Source organism: Dama dama, unplaced genomic scaffold, assembly GCF_033118175.1.
Source record: "Dama dama isolate Ldn47 unplaced genomic scaffold, ASM3311817v1 ptg000082l, whole genome shotgun sequence".
Taxonomy (NCBI): Eukaryota; Metazoa; Chordata; class Mammalia; order Artiodactyla; family Cervidae; genus Dama; species Dama dama.
Window position 1 is genome coordinate 1,851,845 of NW_026870900.1, and position 18,855 is coordinate 1,870,699.

An 18,855-nucleotide genomic window follows, 5' to 3' on the forward strand; every position below is an offset into this window, starting at 1 on the left:
TTTTCCTCATATTTTTCACACCTTTTGAAGCTCTTCATATTTTTCACAGCTTTTCAGGCTCTTCACGATTTTCAACACCGCTTCATGCTCCTCCTATTTTTCAGACCGTTTAATGCTCCTCATGTATTTCACACCTTTTGAAGCTCTGCATATTTTTCACACCTTTTCAGGCTCTTCATGTTTTTCAACACCGCTTCTTGATCCTCCTATTTTTCAGACCGTTTCATGCTCCTCATGTATTTCACACCTTTTGAAGCTTTTCATATTTTTCACACCTTTTAAGCTTTTCATATTTTTCACACCTTTCCAGGCTCTTCATGTTTTTGAACACCGCTTCATGCTCCTCCTATTCTTCAGACCGTTTCATGCTCCTCATATTTTTCACACCTTTTGAAGATCATTATATATTTCACACCTTTTCAGGCACTTCATGTTCTTCAACACCACTTCATGCTCCTCCTATTTTTCAGACCGCTTCATGCTCATCTCATTTTTTACACCTTTTGAAGCTGTTCATATTTTTCTTTTTTTTTTTTTAAATATGCAAAAACACATTTTTATTTGAGTACATTCATGAAGAGTAGAAGTTAGCTGGGTCTCTTAAGCTGCAACCATTAAGTATGTTCACACTAGTCAAGACTGTAACACAAGTTTTAAGCAACTGGGGGAGACTGGATACACACGGAAACGACTTGATAGCAAAACACCTTTTTGCACCGAGCACGGTCACTCAGCCTCATCAGGCTGAAGGGAGTGGTACAAAGGTAACTGGTAATCCATCTGGTGACTTATCCTGAAAGAAATCCCATTTCCTAGAGCAAGCGCAGGGAGCTGCAGATCAGGACACAGAGGTGGCCGGCAGGCACTTGTGTCGGGAGTGCTAACCTGGCCCCTCTGTCAGACACTGTCTAGGGACTGCAGAATTCTCAAGAGGGTCTTGGTCCCCTCAAACCTTGGCAAGCACCAGCATAAGCAGGTAGGAAGGCTGTGTCGGGGACGGACCTGGGGCCTCTCCCCTACGCTGACAACCCCGTGGCGCTGAAGGAAAGCGGAGAGTGCGCCCTGGCGCAGGCTGCCTCCCAGGGCAGCAGTCTGACTACACGCTTCCCTACAGGCAACGGCAAGCGGTTCGGATGCCAGGGCCCGGCAGAGGCCCAGACGAGGAGGCATGGAGAGCCAGATGTGAGACGGTGGAGAGACCCATCTCTAGGCACCCCAGAAGTCGGGGCAACCACCACGGCTTCAGGGGTTGGCTGGGTTTGGCCAAAGTAACGCATCAAGCTGGGCTCCTCTCCTTAGCCGCTTCTGTTCAGCTGAAACGCCTCACCTGACAGCAACGATTTCTGCATGACTAACATAATACTGTTTGCAAAAGTACTTCTTTTCTCCCTAAGATGTTTTACAAATGCAGAGCACTCAACATTCTCCCGAGAGCAAACACTAGCATGATCACATGACCCTCACTCATGTTTTCCTGAGCACTCCCAATGGCCAGAACAGAGTAACTTTGAACTAGGAAAAAGGAAGTGCACACCTTAAAACCGAATAGCAACATTCCCTTTCCTCCACTTAAAAGCTATTCAAACATGTGTACTTCCTGTGGGATTTGTTCAAAGTCAAGCCCCTCCCCTGGAGGAAGTCTTTCTTCCTACTTCTCTGATAGGTCTAAGATGTCAGGTGAAACCCAGCTGTTGACATCACTTATTATATTCTTCAAATAATGGGGTTTGCTGTGGGGGGGGAACCAGCTTCCTTTGGAATGGGAACCAAGTCTGCTGAAACCTCACACCCCCTCAGCTCTCTCGGACCCCATCCTCTCCCCAGAGCCCCAAGTTCTTATGAGTCCCTCCAGAGACCTGAGCTGACAGCCACCCCAACTTCTACCACACCAGGGTTACTGGAGAAATCCAATGCTCGGGAAGAAAGATGGAGTCTATCTGTTCATGACCTAAGAATTTTTCAGAAATGAGAATACTCACAAAAGAAGCAGCAAAGGCAAATCCCTAGCCTCTGAGCTACGGAAGCAGAAGTCAGTGTCCGGGAAAGAGCGCCCCCAACTCTGTGAAAGGAGCCTGAGTTACCCCTATCCACTGTGCTCAACTCCCCACCTCGCTTTATTCTTTTCCAAAGGATGGGTCGGTTTTCCATTTTTATAGAAGTTGTTGTTGTTTAGTCACTAAGTCGTGTCCAACTCTTTGCCACACCATGGACTGCATGCAGCACGCCAGGCTCCTCCTCTGTCCTCCACTATCTCCCAGAGTTTGCTCAAATTCATGTCCACTGAGTCAGTGATGCTATCAAACTATCTCTTCAGCCCCCTTCTCCTTTTGCCTTCAATCTTTCTCAACATCAGGGTCTTCTCTTAATGAGTTGCCTCTTTGCATCAGGTGGCCAAAGAATTGGAGCCTCAGCTTCAGCATCAGTCCTTTCAGTGAATATTCAGGGTTGATTTCCTTTAGGATTGATTGATCTCCTGGCTGTCCAAGGGACTTCAAGAGTCTTCTCCATCACCACAATTCAAAAGCATCAGTTCTTTGGTGCTCAGCCTTATTTATGGTCCAACTCTCACATCTGTACATGACTACTGGAAAAACCGTGGCTCTGACTCTATGGACCGCAACACTATACGAAGAGGGATGAAGGCAGGGCTCTGAGCACCGAGGTCAGAATCAGCTGCGCCACCTCGGTGGTAACCTTGGTACTCGCCACTGAAAACCGAAAGGAGACGGGGCCTGCCATACAAGCTTTAGGTCTGTCATTTCAAAGTTTCCCCACAGATGACTACATAATCGCGTGGTCTTTAAAGCAACTGGATGTATGTCGGAAGGTGAGGTGGGACTACGGATGATCATTAGACCTGTGATCTCAGTTTCATGTTCCAGGTGGATGAAAATGAGAAAAGTCATTTCCCCTCACCGTGGCCCAAAGCCTCCTGGGTTTCCTGAGAAGTAGATTCCAGCTTTGAACCTAGTCCCATTTCTTAAAAGGACCAAGCAGCACTCACCCACAGAAATCAATGTGAGATGGATTTGGGGTATGAAGATCTTGTTCTTTCACCTGATTTCCTCAGAGTCTCGGCATGGATATTACCTAAATCCATCCTTGGGAGCAACCGTCAGTTCTCATAAACCCTGACTTTGCAGCATTTGGAGGTCTGTTGTCAGGCTCTAGGGTGATAGGATTTGGGAGTGTGGTGTTCCCCCTGTACTTTGAATCATTCTCAGCTCTACCAGCAACCCTTTTCCTACCTGAAAAAATGGGTTAATATCAAAGTTAACAAGAAGAAAGAATCCCTCATATTCCCAGGCAGGGCCTCCCACTCAGGCTCCAGCTCTTAAATTCATCTTCTAACTATTAATACTTTCCTGCAGGTCCGTGACTGAAACGCCCCCTCCTCACTCCTCTGTCACACAACTGGGAACTCTTAAATTCTTCCCAACACTCGTTCCCTAGACTGTCTCCCTAATGTTTGTGACAATTACATTAAAACACCGCCACTGTCGAATCACAGCCTCGCCTACTCTGCAGGAATGAGAAGGTGGGGAATGTGAACTGGCAGCCTGCAGACTCGCTTCGTTTATTAGCCCACTGCATTTCACATGATCTCCAAGTCATTGTCCACATTTTTAAAATTAGGGAATTATAAACACAATTCTGGAGGCCTAGCTCCACCTGACACATCAGAAGGCCTGTGCAATGCTGGGCTTCCTCCCGCGTGGCAGGCAGGGCTCTGAAACCGCCCGTCAGAGGAGCGTCCCCTGGTACAGCTCCATCCTGCCCGGAGGGCGGCGCTCACCTATGCTCTCTGCATGGCTCCCCGGGCCTGTGAGTTTGCAAACCCCAATCTAGCGCAAGTCCTTCACTTTCAACAGAAAGTTAGCCTGCCTGAGGCAACCCATCAAGAGAGAGACAGCGGAGGACGGAGCGTCAGGGTCAGGGACCTCTCCCTCTGAACTGGCACACCCTGCCTCTCCAGAGAACCCCAACTCCTCTCAGCACTTCTTCCACCAACTGCATACAGTTTTTAAAGCAGACTATGTTAACATTTTCCACATTCCCTTTTATCCATTCTTTTTTTTTGCATGTTTGATTTCCTTATAGATGACAACTTTGTATCAGTGGTTTCATTTATAGATGATCTCCAAGATCATCATGCCAAGAAACAACGAATTAGCAATCGGACAAAACTGAAGCATCAACTTTTGCACAGCTCGGCAGACACAGGACCAGAAAGAATCCCAGAAATCAAATGACAGCCTAACAACTAGCTATACAGACACAGAAAACGGGGCCAGAGAACTGCACTCCTGGGCTGCGGGGCTCCTAGGGAACAGAGCCAGGCTTCAGTCTGCCAGCTTGGCGCCTTCCACTGAACCGTGTCCCCTCTACGCAGTCATGGAGGTGGCAGGTGACCCAGCCAGCTTGTTCCACAGAAACAAAGACTACAGAACTTCGTGCATCTCAGACACGGCCGACCTTGGCTCTGACAAGAATGAGGGCTTAAAACGTGTCACAAACCATCAATCTATAGAACTGGATTTGCACTGAAGACACATTTTCTTTAGAACTGGTATTTGGTGGAGAGCATGAATGTCACAGAACTTGGTGGTCTTTATAACACGGGTCGTTATAAAAGCTAAGCCCCATGTGAGAAAAGTTGCTGTAACAACATCATAGCACCTTTGCTTCAATTTCAAAAGAGAAAAAGGCAATGGTAAAAAGCTTTAATAATAGACTGTGTTTTTATAGGCAACCAATTAGCAGATTAATGAGCCATTTAAATTTCTTTACTTAAAACCAATATTCAAGAAAGATGAACCCCAGATGCAGCCTCTCACACGGACCCACATAACTAAGGACAAATAAATGATGAACCCCAGACGAAGCCTCTCACACTGACCACAAACTAGGAACACATGAAGCCAACGGTGCGCCCCGTCAGCGTGCTGCGGTGTGTGTCCACAAGACGAGCCCCCCGCCCCGAGCCCCGGCCCCGGCAAACAGATAGTGATTGTGCACTGCGCGATGATGCCGTGAGGTGAGAACTTTGGTTCATGCAGGTGGCTGCCAGGGGCCGTGCGCCAGGGCCGCAGCCCCGGCGCCCCACGTCAGCCGTGCTGCTTCCACAGCACCAGGTGGATGCTGTGGTCGGGCATGCTGGTGGCGAAGACCAGGCCCGTGTCGTTGTGCCCGTCCAGTCCGTTCAGCCAGGACGCTTCACCCGCCAGGAAGCTGGAGCCCCTCTTGGACTTCCTATACTCGGGGAGAGGCCAGCGGCTAATCAGGCTCTCTGTCCGCAAGTCCAGGATATACAGGTAGCGGTTGTCAAACAGCAGGGCAAAGATGTCTCCAAAGCCAAGCAAGGCCAGGTTTGCTATCTCCGGAGTCTTGATGACCCTGAGAATATCATAACTGGCGAAGTCCCACTGGTAGAGGCCCAGTGCCGAACTACAGACAATGTATTTGCCATCAAAATGAAGTCTTGGCTGCAGGCAGATACTTCTATCCTCAGAGACAGACAACGTCTTTAAGCACTTACAGTTAATTTCTCTCCCAATTGGCCAAATCTTGATCTCATATTTGTCTGCACTTAAGAGGATGTAGTCTCCAGGGCTGTGCAAGAGAGACTTGACTTTGCACTTCTGCAAGACCACCTTGGTGACCCATTCTGTGTGCCCGGTGAGAGTGTTCAGGCATGTCCCAGCAGATAAAGCCCATACTTTCACGGTGAAGTCTGCAGAGCCACTCACCAAGACGTCCAGTTCGTCGTTGTAGTCAACACTAAACACCGCCCCCGTGTGCCCCCGGAAGTGCTGGGTCCTGGCTCCGGAGCTCCACTCCCAGCAGGCCACGGTGTTGTCAAAGGAGCCTGTCACAAGCTTCTGCTCATCAAACTTCACCGCAGCACAAGTGTGCGTCTGGATGCCATAAACACACTGCCCTGTGCTCACATCCCACAGTTTTGCAGACAAGTCATCTGACCCTGTACACAGAAGTCCATCTTTGTAGTAAAGTGCATACACTCTGGCACTGTGTCCAATTAAAGATGAGGTCTCAAAGGCTTCATGGTCCTCCAGTTGCTTCATTCTCAAAATAGCCTTCAAATAAACCTTCTTCCAGTGCAAAGCGTCCTGAACAGAATCATCTATCTGCCAGCCCAAATTTTTACAGGCGGTCTGCCACACCTCTGTACAGGCACTTATCACCTTATTCCACTGTTTAGAGACGAGGCAGCACGTGAGTAAAGTCTGAGGGTCGAGCCATTTTAACAAATAAAAACTGAGCTCCAGGGGAAGGAGTGTGAGGAAGTCCCGCTTGAGCAGAGTCTCCAGGTTATTGGAGAGGTGTCTGAGCTGGACTGCCCCACTCAGACTAATCAGGTGATCCAGAGTTTCATTTTTCTGCAAGTCCGTCAGAGAAAGAAATGTAACAGAAATGTTATCAAGCCATGTCTCAAAGTCCTTTCTCTCCATAAGGTTATGGAAAAATTTACCTGAGCGAGCGCCCCAGGGCCCGGGACCTCGCGCCGGGCTCACACCAACTAGGCGCGCTCGGGCCGCCAGAGCCTCCCAGCGGCCAGGTCCGCTCCGCAGCCATGGCGCCTGGACCGGCGGCCGCTGCTCTGGGTCCGCAGCCTCTCAGGGGAGCGGCTTCCGGTGCTCTGAAGCTGTTCATATTTTTCACACCTTTTGAAGCTCTTCATATTTTTCACACGTTTTCAGGCTCTTCATGTTTTTGAACACCGATTCATGCTCCTCCTATTTTTCAGACCGTTTCTAGCTCCTCATGTATTTCACACCTTTTGAAGCTCTTCATATTTTTCACACGTTTTCAGGCTCTTCATGTTTTTCAACTCCACTTCATGCTCCTCCTATTTATCCGACCGATTCATGCTCCTCAAATTTTTGACACGTTTTGAAGCTCTTCATATTTTTCACAACTTTTCAGGCTTTCATGTATTTCAACACCGTTTCATGCTCCTCCTATTTTCAGACCGTAACATGCTCCTCATGTATTTTACACCTTTTGAAGCTCTTCATATTTTTCACACCTTTTCAGGCTCTTCATGATTTTGACCACCGATTCATGCTCCTTCTATTTTTCAACCCATTTCATGCTACTCATATTTTTGACACCTTTTGAAGCTCTTCATATTTTTCACACCTTTTCAGGCTCTTCATGTTTTAGAACACCGCTTCATGCTCCTCCTATTTTTCAGACCGTTTCATTCTCCTCTTATTTTTCACACATTTTGAAGCTCTTCATATTTTTCACAATTTTTCAGGCTCTTCATGTTTTTGAACACCGCTTCATGCTCCTCCTATTTTTCAGACCGTTTCTAGCTCCTCATGTATTTCACACCTTTTGAAGCTCTTCATATTTTTCACACGTTTTCAGGCTCTTCATGTTTTTCAACTCCACTTCATGCTCCTCCTATTTATCCGACCGATTCATGCTCCTCAAATTTTTGACACGTTTTGAAGCTCTTCATATTTTTCACAACTTTTCAGGCTCTTCATGTATTTCAACACCGTTTCATGCTCCTCCTATTTTCAGACCGTAACATGCTCCTCATGTATTTTACACCTTTTGAAGCTCTTCATATTTTTCACACCTTTTCAGGCTCTTCATGATTTTGACCACCGATTCATGCTCCTTCTATTTTTCAACCCATTTCATGCTACTCATATTTTTGACACCTTTTGAAGCTCTTCATATTTTTCACACCTTTTCAGGCTCTTCATGTTTCTCAACATCGCATCATGCTCCTCCTATTTTTCAGACCGTTTCATGCTCCTCATATTTTTGACACCGTTTGAAGCTCTTCATATATTTCACACCTTTTCAGGCTCTTCATGTTTTTCAACACCGCTTCTTGCTCCTGCTATTTTTCAGACCGTTTCATGCTCCTCATATTTTTGACACCTTTTGAAGCTCTTCATATTTTTCACACCTTTCCTGCTCTTAATCTTTTTCAAAACCGTTTCATTCTCATCCTATTTTTCAGACTGTTTCATGCTCCTCATATTATTGACACCTTTAGAAGCTCTTCATAGTTTTCACACGTTTTCAGGCTCTTCATGTTTTTGAACACCGCTTCATGCTCCTCCTATTTTTCAGACCGTTTCTAGCTCCTCATGTATTTCACACCTTTTGAAGCTCTTCATATTTTTCACACCTTTTGAAGCTCCTCATATTTTTCACACATTTTCAGGCTCTTCATGATTTTCAGCACCGCTTCTTGATCCTCCTATTTTTCAGACCGTTTCATTCTCATCTCATTTTTGACGCCTTTTGAAGCTCTTCATATTTTTTACACCTTTGAAGCTCTTCATATTTTTCACACCTTTTCAGTCTCTGCATGTGTTTGAACACCGCTTCATGCCCCTCCTATTTTTCAGACCGTTTCATTCTCATCTCATTTTTGACGCCTTTTGAAGCTCTTCATATTTTTCACACCTTTTGAAGCTCTTCATATTTTTCACACCTTTTGAAGCTCTTCATGTTTGTCACCATCGCTTCATTCTCCTCCTTTTTTTCAGACAGTTTCATGCTCCTCATATTTTTGACACGTTTTGAAGATCCACCTATTTTTCACACCTTTTCAGGCTCTTCATGTTTTTCAACACCGCTTCATGATCCTCTTTTTTTTAAGAACGTTTCATGTTCCTCATATTTTGACACCTTTTAAAGCTCTTCATATTTCTCACACCTTTTCAGGCTCTTCATGGTTTAGAACACCGCTTCATCCTCCTCCTATTTTTCAGACCGTTTCATGCTCCTCATATTATTGAAACCTTTTGAAGCTATTCATATTTCTCACACCTTTTCAGGCTCTTCATGTTTTTGAACACCGCTTCATGCTCGTCCTATTTTTCAGACCGGATCATGCTCCTCATATTTTTCACACCTTTTGAAGCTCTTCATATTTTTCACACCTTATCAGGCTCTTCAGGTTTTTGAACATCGCTTCATGGTCTTCCTATTTATCAGACCGTTTCATGCTCCTCATATTTTGGACACGTTTTGAAGCTCTTCATATTTTTCACACCTTTTCAGGCTCTTTATGTTTTTCAACACAACTTCATGCTCCTCCTATTTTTCAGACCTTATCACGCTCCTCATGTATTTCACACGTTTTGAAGCTCTTCATATTTTTCACACCTTTTCATGCTCTTCACGTTTTTGAACACCGTTTCATGCTCCTCTATTTTTCCAACCGTTTCATGCTCCTCATATTTTTGACACCTTTTGAAGCTCTTCATATTTTCCACACCTTCTCTGGCTCTTCATGTTTTTCAACACCGCTTCATGATTTTCCTATTTCTCAGAGTGTTTCATGCTCCTCATATTTTTGACACCTTTTGAAAATCTTCGTATTTTTCACACTTTTCAGGCTCTTCATGTTTTTCAACACGGCTTCATGCTCCTCCAATTTTCAGACTGTTTCATTCTCCTCATATTTCTGACAACTTTTGAAGCTCTTCATATATTTCACACCTTTTCAGGCTCTTAATTTTTTTCAACACCACTTCATGCTCCTCCTATTTTTCAGACCGTTTCATGCTCATCTCATTTTTGACACCTTTTGAAGCTCTTCATATTTTTCACTCCTTTTGAAGCTCTTCATATTTTTCACACCTTTGCAGGCTCTTCATGTTTTTCAACACCGCTTCATGCTCCTCCTATTTTCAGACCGTTTCATGCTCCTCATATTTTTGACACCTTTTGAAGCTCTTCATATTTTTCACACCTTTTCAGGCTCTTCATGTGTTTCAACACCGCTTCATGCTCCTCTATTTTTCAGAACATTTCATGCTCCTAATAATTTTGACACATTTTGAAGCTCTTCATATATTTCAAATCTTTTCAGGCTCTTCATGTTTTGGAACACCTCTTCATGCTCCTCCTATTTTTCAGACCTTTTCATGCTCCTTTCATTTTTCACACCTTTTGAAGTTCTTCATATTTTTCACACCTTTTGAAGCTCTTAATATTTTCCACAGGTTTTCAGGCTCTTCATGTTTTTAATACTGCTTCATGCTCCTCCTAGTTTTCAGACCGTTTCATGCTCCTCATAATTTTGACACGTTTTGATGCTCTTCATATTTTTCACACCTTTCCAAGCTCTTCATGTTTTTGAACACCGTTTCATGCTACTATTTTTTCAGAACGTTTCATGCTCTTCATATTTTTGACACCTTTTAAAGCTCTTCATATTTTTGACACCTTTTCAGGCTCTTCATGTTTTTGAACATCACTTTATGCTCCTCCTATTTTTCACCGTTTCATGCTCCTCATATTTTTCACACCTTTTGAAGCTGTTCATATTTTTCACAACTTTTCAGGCTCTTCATGTTTTGGACACCGCTTCATGCTCCTCCTATTTTACAGACCGTTTCATGCTCATCTCATTTTTTACACCTTTTGAAGCTCTTCATATTTTTCACAACTTTTGAAGCTCTTCATATTTTTCACACCTTTTCAGGCTCTTCATGTTTTTCAACACTGCTTCATGCTCCTCCTAATTTTCAGCTTGTTTCATGCTCCTCTTATTTTTGACACCGTTTGAAGCTCTTCATATTTTTCACACGTTTTCACGCTCTCCATATTTTTGAACACCACTTCATGCTCCTCCTATTTTTGAGACCGTTTCATGCTCCTCCTATTTTTCACACCTTTTCAGGCTCTCCATGTTTTTGAACACTGCTTCATGCCCCTCCTATTTTTAAGACCGTTTCATGCTCCTCCCATTTTTCAGACCGTTTCATGCTCCTCTTATTTTTGACACCGTTTGAAGCTCTTCATATTTTTCACACGTTTTCAGGCTCTCCATGTTTTTGAACACCACTTCATGCTCCTCCTATTTTTGAGACCGTTTCATGCTCCTCCTATTTTTCACACCTTTTCAGGCTCTCCATGTTTTTGAACACTGCTTCATGCCCCTCCTATTTTTAAGACCGTTTCATGCTCCTCCCATTTTTCAGACCGTTTCATGCTCCTCCTATTTTGCAGACCGTTTCATGGTCATCTCATTTTTTACACCTCTTGAAGCTCTTCATATTTTGCACACCTTTTGAAGCTCTTCATATTTTTCACACATTTTCAGGCTCTTCATGTTTTTGAACACCATTCCATGCTCCTCGTATTTTTCAGAAAGTTTCATGCTCCTCATATTTTTCACATCTTTTCAGGCTCTTCATGTTTTTGAACATCACTTCATGCTCCTCCTATTTTTCAGACCGTTTCATGCACCTCATGTATTTCACACCTTTTGAAGCTGTTCATATTTTTCACACCTTTTCAGACTCTTCATGTTTTTGAACACCGTTTCATGCTGCTCCTATTTTTCAGACCGTTTCATGCTCCTCATATTTTTGACACCTTTTGAAGCTCTTCATATTTTTCAAACCTTTTCAGGCTGTTCATGTTTCACAACAATGCTTCATGCTCCTCCTATTTTTCACACCTTTTGAAGCTCTTCATATTTTTCACACCTTTTCAGGCTCTTCATGTTTTTGAACACCATTTCATGCTGCTCCTATTTTTCAGACCGTTTCATGCTCCTCATATATTTGACACCTTTTGAAGCTCTACATATTTTACACAACTTGTCAGGCTCTTCAAGTTTTTGAACACTGCTTGATGCTCCTCCTATTTTTCAGACCGTTTAATTTTCCTCATATTTTTCACACCTTTTGAAGCTCTTCATATTTTTCACAGCTTTTCAGGCTCTTCACGATTTTCAACACCGCTTCATGCTCCTCCTATTTTTCAGACCGTTTAATGCTCCTCATGTATTTCACACCTTTTGAAGCTCTGCATATTTTTCACACCTTTTCAGGCTCTTCATGTTTTTCAACACCGCTTCTTGATCCTCCTATTTTTCAGACCGTTTCATGCTCCTCATGTATTTCACACCTTTTGAAGCTTTTCATATTTTTCACACCTTTTAAGCTTTTCATATTTTTCACACCTTTCCAGGCTCTTCATGTTTTTGAACACCGCTTCATGCTCCTCCTATTCTTCAGACCGTTTCATGCTCCTCATATTTTTCACACCTTTTGAAGATCATTATATATTTCACACCTTTTCAGGCACTTCATGTTCTTCAACACCACTTCATGCTCCTCCTATTTTTCAGACCGCTTCATGCTCATCTCATTTTTTACACCTTTTGAAGCTGTTCATATTTTTCTTTTTTTTTTTTTAAATATGCAAAAACACATTTTTATTTGAGTACATTCATGAAGAGTAGAAGTTAGCTGGGTCTCTTAAGCTGCAACCATTAAGTATGTTCACACTAGTCAAGACTGTAACACAAGTTTTAAGCAACTGGGGGAGACTGGATACACACGGAAACGACTTGATAGCAAAACACCTTTTTGCACCGAGCACGGTCACTCAGCCTCATCAGGCTGAAGGGAGTGGTACAAAGGTAACTGGTAATCCATCTGGTGACTTATCCTGAAAGAAATCCCATTTCCTAGAGCAAGCGCAGGGAGCTGCAGATCAGGACACAGAGGTGGCCGGCAGGCACTTGTGTCGGGAGTGCTAACCTGGCCCCTCTGTCAGACACTGTCTAGGGACTGCAGAATTCTCAAGAGGGTCTTGGTCCCCTCAAACCTTGGCAAGCACCAGCATAAGCAGGTAGGAAGGCTGTGTCGGGGACGGACCTGGGGCCTCTCCCCTACGCTGACAACCCCGTGGCGCTGAAGGAAAGCGGAGAGTGCGCCCTGGCGCAGGCTGCCTCCCAGGGCAGCAGTCTGACTACACGCTTCCCTACAGGCAACGGCAAGCGGTTCGGATGCCAGGGCCCGGCAGAGGCCCAGACGAGGAGGCATGGAGAGCCAGATGTGAGACGGTGGAGAGACCCATCTCTAGGCACCCCAGAAGTCGGGGCAACCACCACGGCTTCAGGGGTTGGCTGGGTTTGGCCAAAGTAACGCATCAAGCTGGGCTCCTCTCCTTAGCCGCTTCTGTTCAGCTGAAACGCCTCACCTGACAGCAACGATTTCTGCATGACTAACATAATACTGTTTGCAAAAGTACTTCTTTTCTCCCTAAGATGTTTTACAAATGCAGAGCACTCAACATTCTCCCGAGAGCAAACACTAGCATGATCACATGACCCTCACTCATGTTTTCCTGAGCACTCCCAATGGCCAGAACAGAGTAACTTTGAACTAGGAAAAAGGAAGTGCACACCTTAAAACCGAATAGCAACATTCCCTTTCCTCCACTTAAAAGCTATTCAAACATGTGTACTTCCTGTGGGATTTGTTCAAAGTCAAGCCCCTCCCCTGGAGGAAGTCTTTCTTCCTACTTCTCTGATAGGTCTAAGATGTCAGGTGAAACCCAGCTGTTGACATCACTTATTATATTCTTCAAATAATGGGGTTTGCTGTGGGGGGGGAACCAGCTTCCTTTGGAATGGGAACCAAGTCTGCTGAAACCTCACACCCCCTCAGCTCTCTCGGACCCCATCCTCTCCCCAGAGCCCCAAGTTCTTATGAGTCCCTCCAGAGACCTGAGCTGACAGCCACCCCAACTTCTACCACACCAGGGTTACTGGAGAAATCCAATGCTCGGGAAGAAAGATGGAGTCTATCTGTTCATGACCTAAGAATTTTTCAGAAATGAGAATACTCACAAAAGAAGCAGCAAAGGCAAATCCCTAGCCTCTGAGCTACGGAAGCAGAAGTCAGTGTCCGGGAAAGAGCGCCCCCAACTCTGTGAAAGGAGCCTGAGTTACCCCTATCCACTGTGCTCAACTCCCCACCTCGCTTTATTCTTTTCCAAAGGATGGGTCGGTTTTCCATTTTTATAGAAGTTGTTGTTGTTTAGTCACTAAGTCGTGTCCAACTCTTTGCCACACCATGGACTGCATGCAGCACGCCAGGCTCCTCCTCTGTCCTCCACTATCTCCCAGAGTTTGCTCAAATTCATGTCCACTGAGTCAGTGATGCTATCAAACTATCTCTTCAGCCCCCTTCTCCTTTTGCCTTCAATCTTTCTCAACATCAGGGTCTTCTCTTAATGAGTTGCCTCTTTGCATCAGGTGGCCAAAGAATTGGAGCCTCAGCTTCAGCATCAGTCCTTTCAGTGAATATTCAGGGTTGATTTCCTTTAGGATTGATTGATCTCCTGGCTGTCCAAGGGACTTCAAGAGTCTTCTCCATCACCACAATTCAAAAGCATCAGTTCTTTGGTGCTCAGCCTTATTTATGGTCCAACTCTCACATCTGTACATGACTACTGGAAAAACCGTGGCTCTGACTCTATGGACCGCAACACTATACGAAGAGGGATGAAGGCAGGGCTCTGAGCACCGAGGTCAGAATCAGCTGCGCCACCTCGGTGGTAACCTTGGTACTCGCCACTGAAAACCGAAAGGAGACGGGGCCTGCCATACAAGCTTTAGGTCTGTCATTTCAAAGTTTCCCCACAGATGACTACATAATCGCGTGGTCTTTAAAGCAACTGGATGTATGTCGGAAGGTGAGGTGGGACTACGGATGATCATTAGACCTGTGATCTCAGTTTCATGTTCCAGGTGGATGAAAATGAGAAAAGTCATTTCCCCTCACCGTGGCCCAAAGCCTCCTGGGTTTCCTGAGAAGTAGATTCCAGCTTTGAACCTAGTCCCATTTCTTAAAAGGACCAAGCAGCACTCACCCACAGAAATCAATGTGAGATGGATTTGGGGTATGAAGATCTTGTTCTTTCACCTGATTTCCTCAGAGTCTCGGCATGGATATTACCTAAATCCATCCTTGGGAGCAACCGTCAGTTCTCATAAACCCTGACTTTGCAGCATTTGGAGGTCTGTTGTCAGGCTCTAGGGTGATAGGATTTGGGAGTGTGGTGTTCCCCCTGTACTTTGAATCATTCTCAGCTCTACCAGCAACCCTTTTCCTACCTGAAAAAATGGGTTAATATCAAAGTTAACAAGAAGAAAGAATCCCTCATATTCCCAGGCAGGGCCTCCCACTCAGGCTCCAGCTCTTAAATTCATCTTCTAACTATTAATACTTTCCTGCAGGTCCGTGACTGAAACGCCCCCTCCTCACTCCTCTGTCACACAACTGGGAACTCTTAAATTCTTCCCAACACTCGTTCCCTAGACTGTCTCCCTAATGTTTGTGACAATTACATTAAAACACCGCCACTGTCGAATCACAGCCTCGCCTACTCTGCAGGAATGAGAAGGTGGGGAATGTGAACTGGCAGCCTGCAGACTCGCTTCGTTTATTAGCCCACTGCATTTCACATGATCTCCAAGTCATTGTCCACATTTTTAAAATTAGGGAATTATAAACACAATTCTGGAGGCCTAGCTCCACCTGACACATCAGAAGGCCTGTGCAATGCTGGGCTTCCTCCCGCGTGGCAGGCAGGGCTCTGAAACCGCCCGTCAGAGGAGCGTCCCCTGGTACAGCTCCATCCTGCCCGGAGGGCGGCGCTCACCTATGCTCTCTGCATGGCTCCCCGGGCCTGTGAGTTTGCAAACCCCAATCTAGCGCAAGTCCTTCACTTTCAACAGAAAGTTAGCCTGCCTGAGGCAACCCATCAAGAGAGAGACAGCGGAGGACGGAGCGTCAGGGTCAGGGACCTCTCCCTCTGAACTGGCACACCCTGCCTCTCCAGAGAACCCCAACTCCTCTCAGCACTTCTTCCACCAACTGCATACAGTTTTTAAAGCAGACTATGTTAACATTTTCCACATTCCCTTTTATCCATTCTTTTTTTTTGCATGTTTGATTTCCTTATAGATGACAACTTTGTATCAGTGGTTTCATTTATAGATGATCTCCAAGATCATCATGCCAAGAAACAACGAATTAGCAATCGGACAAAACTGAAGCATCAACTTTTGCACAGCTCGGCAGACACAGGACCAGAAAGAATCCCAGAAATCAAATGACAGCCTAACAACTAGCTATACAGACACAGAAAACGGGGCCAGAGAACTGCACTCCTGGGCTGCGGGGCTCCTAGGGAACAGAGCCAGGCTTCAGTCTGCCAGCTTGGCGCCTTCCACTGAACCGTGTCCCCTCTACGCAGTCATGGAGGTGGCAGGTGACCCAGCCAGCTTGTTCCACAGAAACAAAGACTACAGAACTTCGTGCATCTCAGACACGGCCGACCTTGGCTCTGACAAGAATGAGGGCTTAAAACGTGTCACAAACCATCAATCTATAGAACTGGATTTGCACTGAAGACACATTTTCTTTAGAACTGGTATTTGGTGGAGAGCATGAATGTCACAGAACTTGGTGGTCTTTATAACACGGGTCGTTATAAAAGCTAAGCCCCATGTGAGAAAAGTTGCTGTAACAACATCATAGCACCTTTGCTTCAATTTCAAAAGAGAAAAAGGCAATGGTAAAAAGCTTTAATAATAGACTGTGTTTTTATAGGCAACCAATTAGCAGATTAATGAGCCATTTAAATTTCTTTACTTAAAACCAATATTCAAGAAAGATGAACCCCAGATGCAGCCTCTCACACGGACCCACATAACTAAGGACAAATAAATGATGAACCCCAGACGAAGCCTCTCACACTGACCACAAACTAGGAACACATGAAGCCAACGGTGCGCCCCGTCAGCGTGCTGCGGTGTGTGTCCACAAGACGAGCCCCCCGCCCCGAGCCCCGGCCCCGGCAAACAGATAGTGATTGTGCACTGCGCGATGATGCCGTGAGGTGAGAACTTTGGTTCATGCAGGTGGCTGCCAGGGGCCGTGCGCCAGGGCCGCAGCCCCGGCGCCCCACGTCAGCCGTGCTGCTTCCACAGCACCAGGTGGATGCTGTGGTCGGGCATGCTGGTGGCGAAGACCAGGCCCGTGTCGTTGTGCCCGTCCAGTCCGTTCAGCCAGGACGCTTCACCCGCCAGGAAGCTGGAGCCCCTCTTGGACTTCCTATACTCGGGGAGAGGCCAGCGGCTAATCAGGCTCTCTGTCCGCAAGTCCAGGATATACAGGTAGCGGTTGTCAAACAGCAGGGCAAAGATGTCTCCAAAGCCAAGCAAGGCCAGGTTTGCTATCTCCGGAGTCTTGATGACCCTGAGAATATCATAACTGGCGAAGTCCCACTGGTAGAGGCCCAGTGCCGAACTACAGACAATGTATTTGCCATCAAAATGAAGTCTTGGCTGCAGGCAGATACTTCTATCCTCAGAGACAGACAACGTCTTTAAGCACTTACAGTTAATTTCTCTCCCAATTGGCCAAATCTTGATCTCATATTTGTCTGCACTTAAGAGGATGTAGTCTCCAGGGCTGTGCAAGAGAGACTTGACTTTGCACTTCTGCAAGACCACCTTGGTGACCCATTCTGTGTGCCCGGTGAGAGTGTTCAGGCATGTCCCAGCAGATAAAGCCCATACTTTCACGGTGAAGTCTGCAGAGCCACTCACCAAGACGTCCAGTTCGTCGTTGTAGTCAACACTAAACACCGCCCCCGTGTGCCCCCGGAAGTGCTGGGTCCTGGCTCCGGAGCTCCACTCCCAGCAGGCCACGGTGTTGTCAAAGGAGCCTGTCACAAGCTTCTGCTCATCAAACTTCACCGCAGCACAAGTGTGCGTCTGGATGCCATAAACACACTGCCCTGTGCTCACATCCCACAGTTTTGCAGACAAGTCATCTGACCCTGTACACAGAAGTCCATCTTTGTAGTAAAGTGCATACACTCTGGCACTGTGTCCAATTAAAGATGAGGTCTCAAAGGCTTCATGGTCCTCCAGTTGCTTCATTCTCAAAATAGCCTTCAAATAAACCTTCTTCCAGTGCAAAGCGTCCTGAACAGAATCATCTATCTGCCAGCCCAAATTTTTACAGGCGGTCTGCCACACCTCTGTACAGGCACTTATCACCTTATTCCACTGTTTAGAGACGAGGCAGCACGTGAGTAAAGTCTGAGGGTCGAGCCATTTTAACAAATAAAAACTGAGCTCCAGGGGAAGGAGTGTGAGGAAGTCCCGCTTGAGCAGAGTCTCCAGGTTATTGGAGAGGTGTCTGAGCTGGACTGCCCCACTCAGACTAATCAGGTGATCCAGAGTTTCATTTTTCTGCAAGTCCGTCAGAGAAAGAAATGTAACAGAAATGTTATCAAGCCATGTCTCAAAGTCCTTTCTCTCCATAAGGTTATGGAAAAATTTACCTGAGCGAGCGCCCCAGGGCCCGGGACCTCGCGCCGGGCTCACACCAACTAGGCGCGCTCGGGCCGCCAGAGCCTCCCAGCGGCCAGGTCCGCTCCGCAGCCATGGCGCCTGGACCGGCGGCCGCTGCTCTGGGTCCGCAGCCTCTCAGGGGAGCGGCTTCCGGTGCTCTGAAGCTGTTCATATTTTTCACACCTTTTGAAGCTCTTCATATTTTTCACACGTTTTCAGGCTCTTCATGTTTTTGAACACCGATTCATGCTCCTCCTATTTTTCAGACCGTTTCTAGCTCCTCATGTATTTCACACCTTTTGAAGCTCTTCATATTTTTCACACGTTTTCAGGCTCTTCATGTTTTTCAACTCCACTTCATGCTCCTCCTATTTATCCGACCGATTCATGCTCCTCAAATTTTTGACACGTTTTGAAGCTCTTCATATTTTTCACAACTTTTCAGGCTTTCATGTATTTCAACACCGTTTCATGCTCCTCCTATTTTCAGACCGTAACATGCTCCTCATGTATTTTACACCTTTTGAAGCTCTTCATATTTTTCACACCTTTTCAGGCTCTTCATGATTTTGACCACCGATTCATGCTCCTTCTATTTTTCAACCCATTTCATGCTACTCATATTTTTGACACCTTTTGAAGCTCTTCATATTTTTCACACCTTTTCAGGCTCTTCA

The 18,855-nt window shown here is 45.7% G+C and overlaps 2 protein-coding genes across 2 annotated transcripts; both read right to left on the reverse strand.

The window, feature by feature from the left end:
- Positions 1–5,020: 5,020 nt before the first annotated feature.
- LOC133053682 (F-box/WD repeat-containing protein 2-like) lies at positions 5,021–6,611 on the reverse strand. Its single transcript, XM_061138202.1, has one exon. The coding sequence runs from the start codon at positions 6,471–6,473 to the stop codon at positions 5,109–5,111; it is 1,365 nt and encodes a 454-aa protein (XP_060994185.1). The 5' UTR covers positions 6,474–6,611; the 3' UTR covers positions 5,021–5,108.
- A 10,084-nt stretch (positions 6,612–16,695) lies between these two features.
- LOC133053681 (F-box/WD repeat-containing protein 2-like) lies at positions 16,696–18,286 on the reverse strand. The gene has a single exon (XM_061138201.1). The coding sequence runs from the start codon at positions 18,146–18,148 to the stop codon at positions 16,784–16,786; it is 1,365 nt and encodes a 454-aa protein (XP_060994184.1). The 5' UTR covers positions 18,149–18,286; the 3' UTR covers positions 16,696–16,783.
- Between the last annotated feature and the right edge of the window lie 569 nt (positions 18,287–18,855).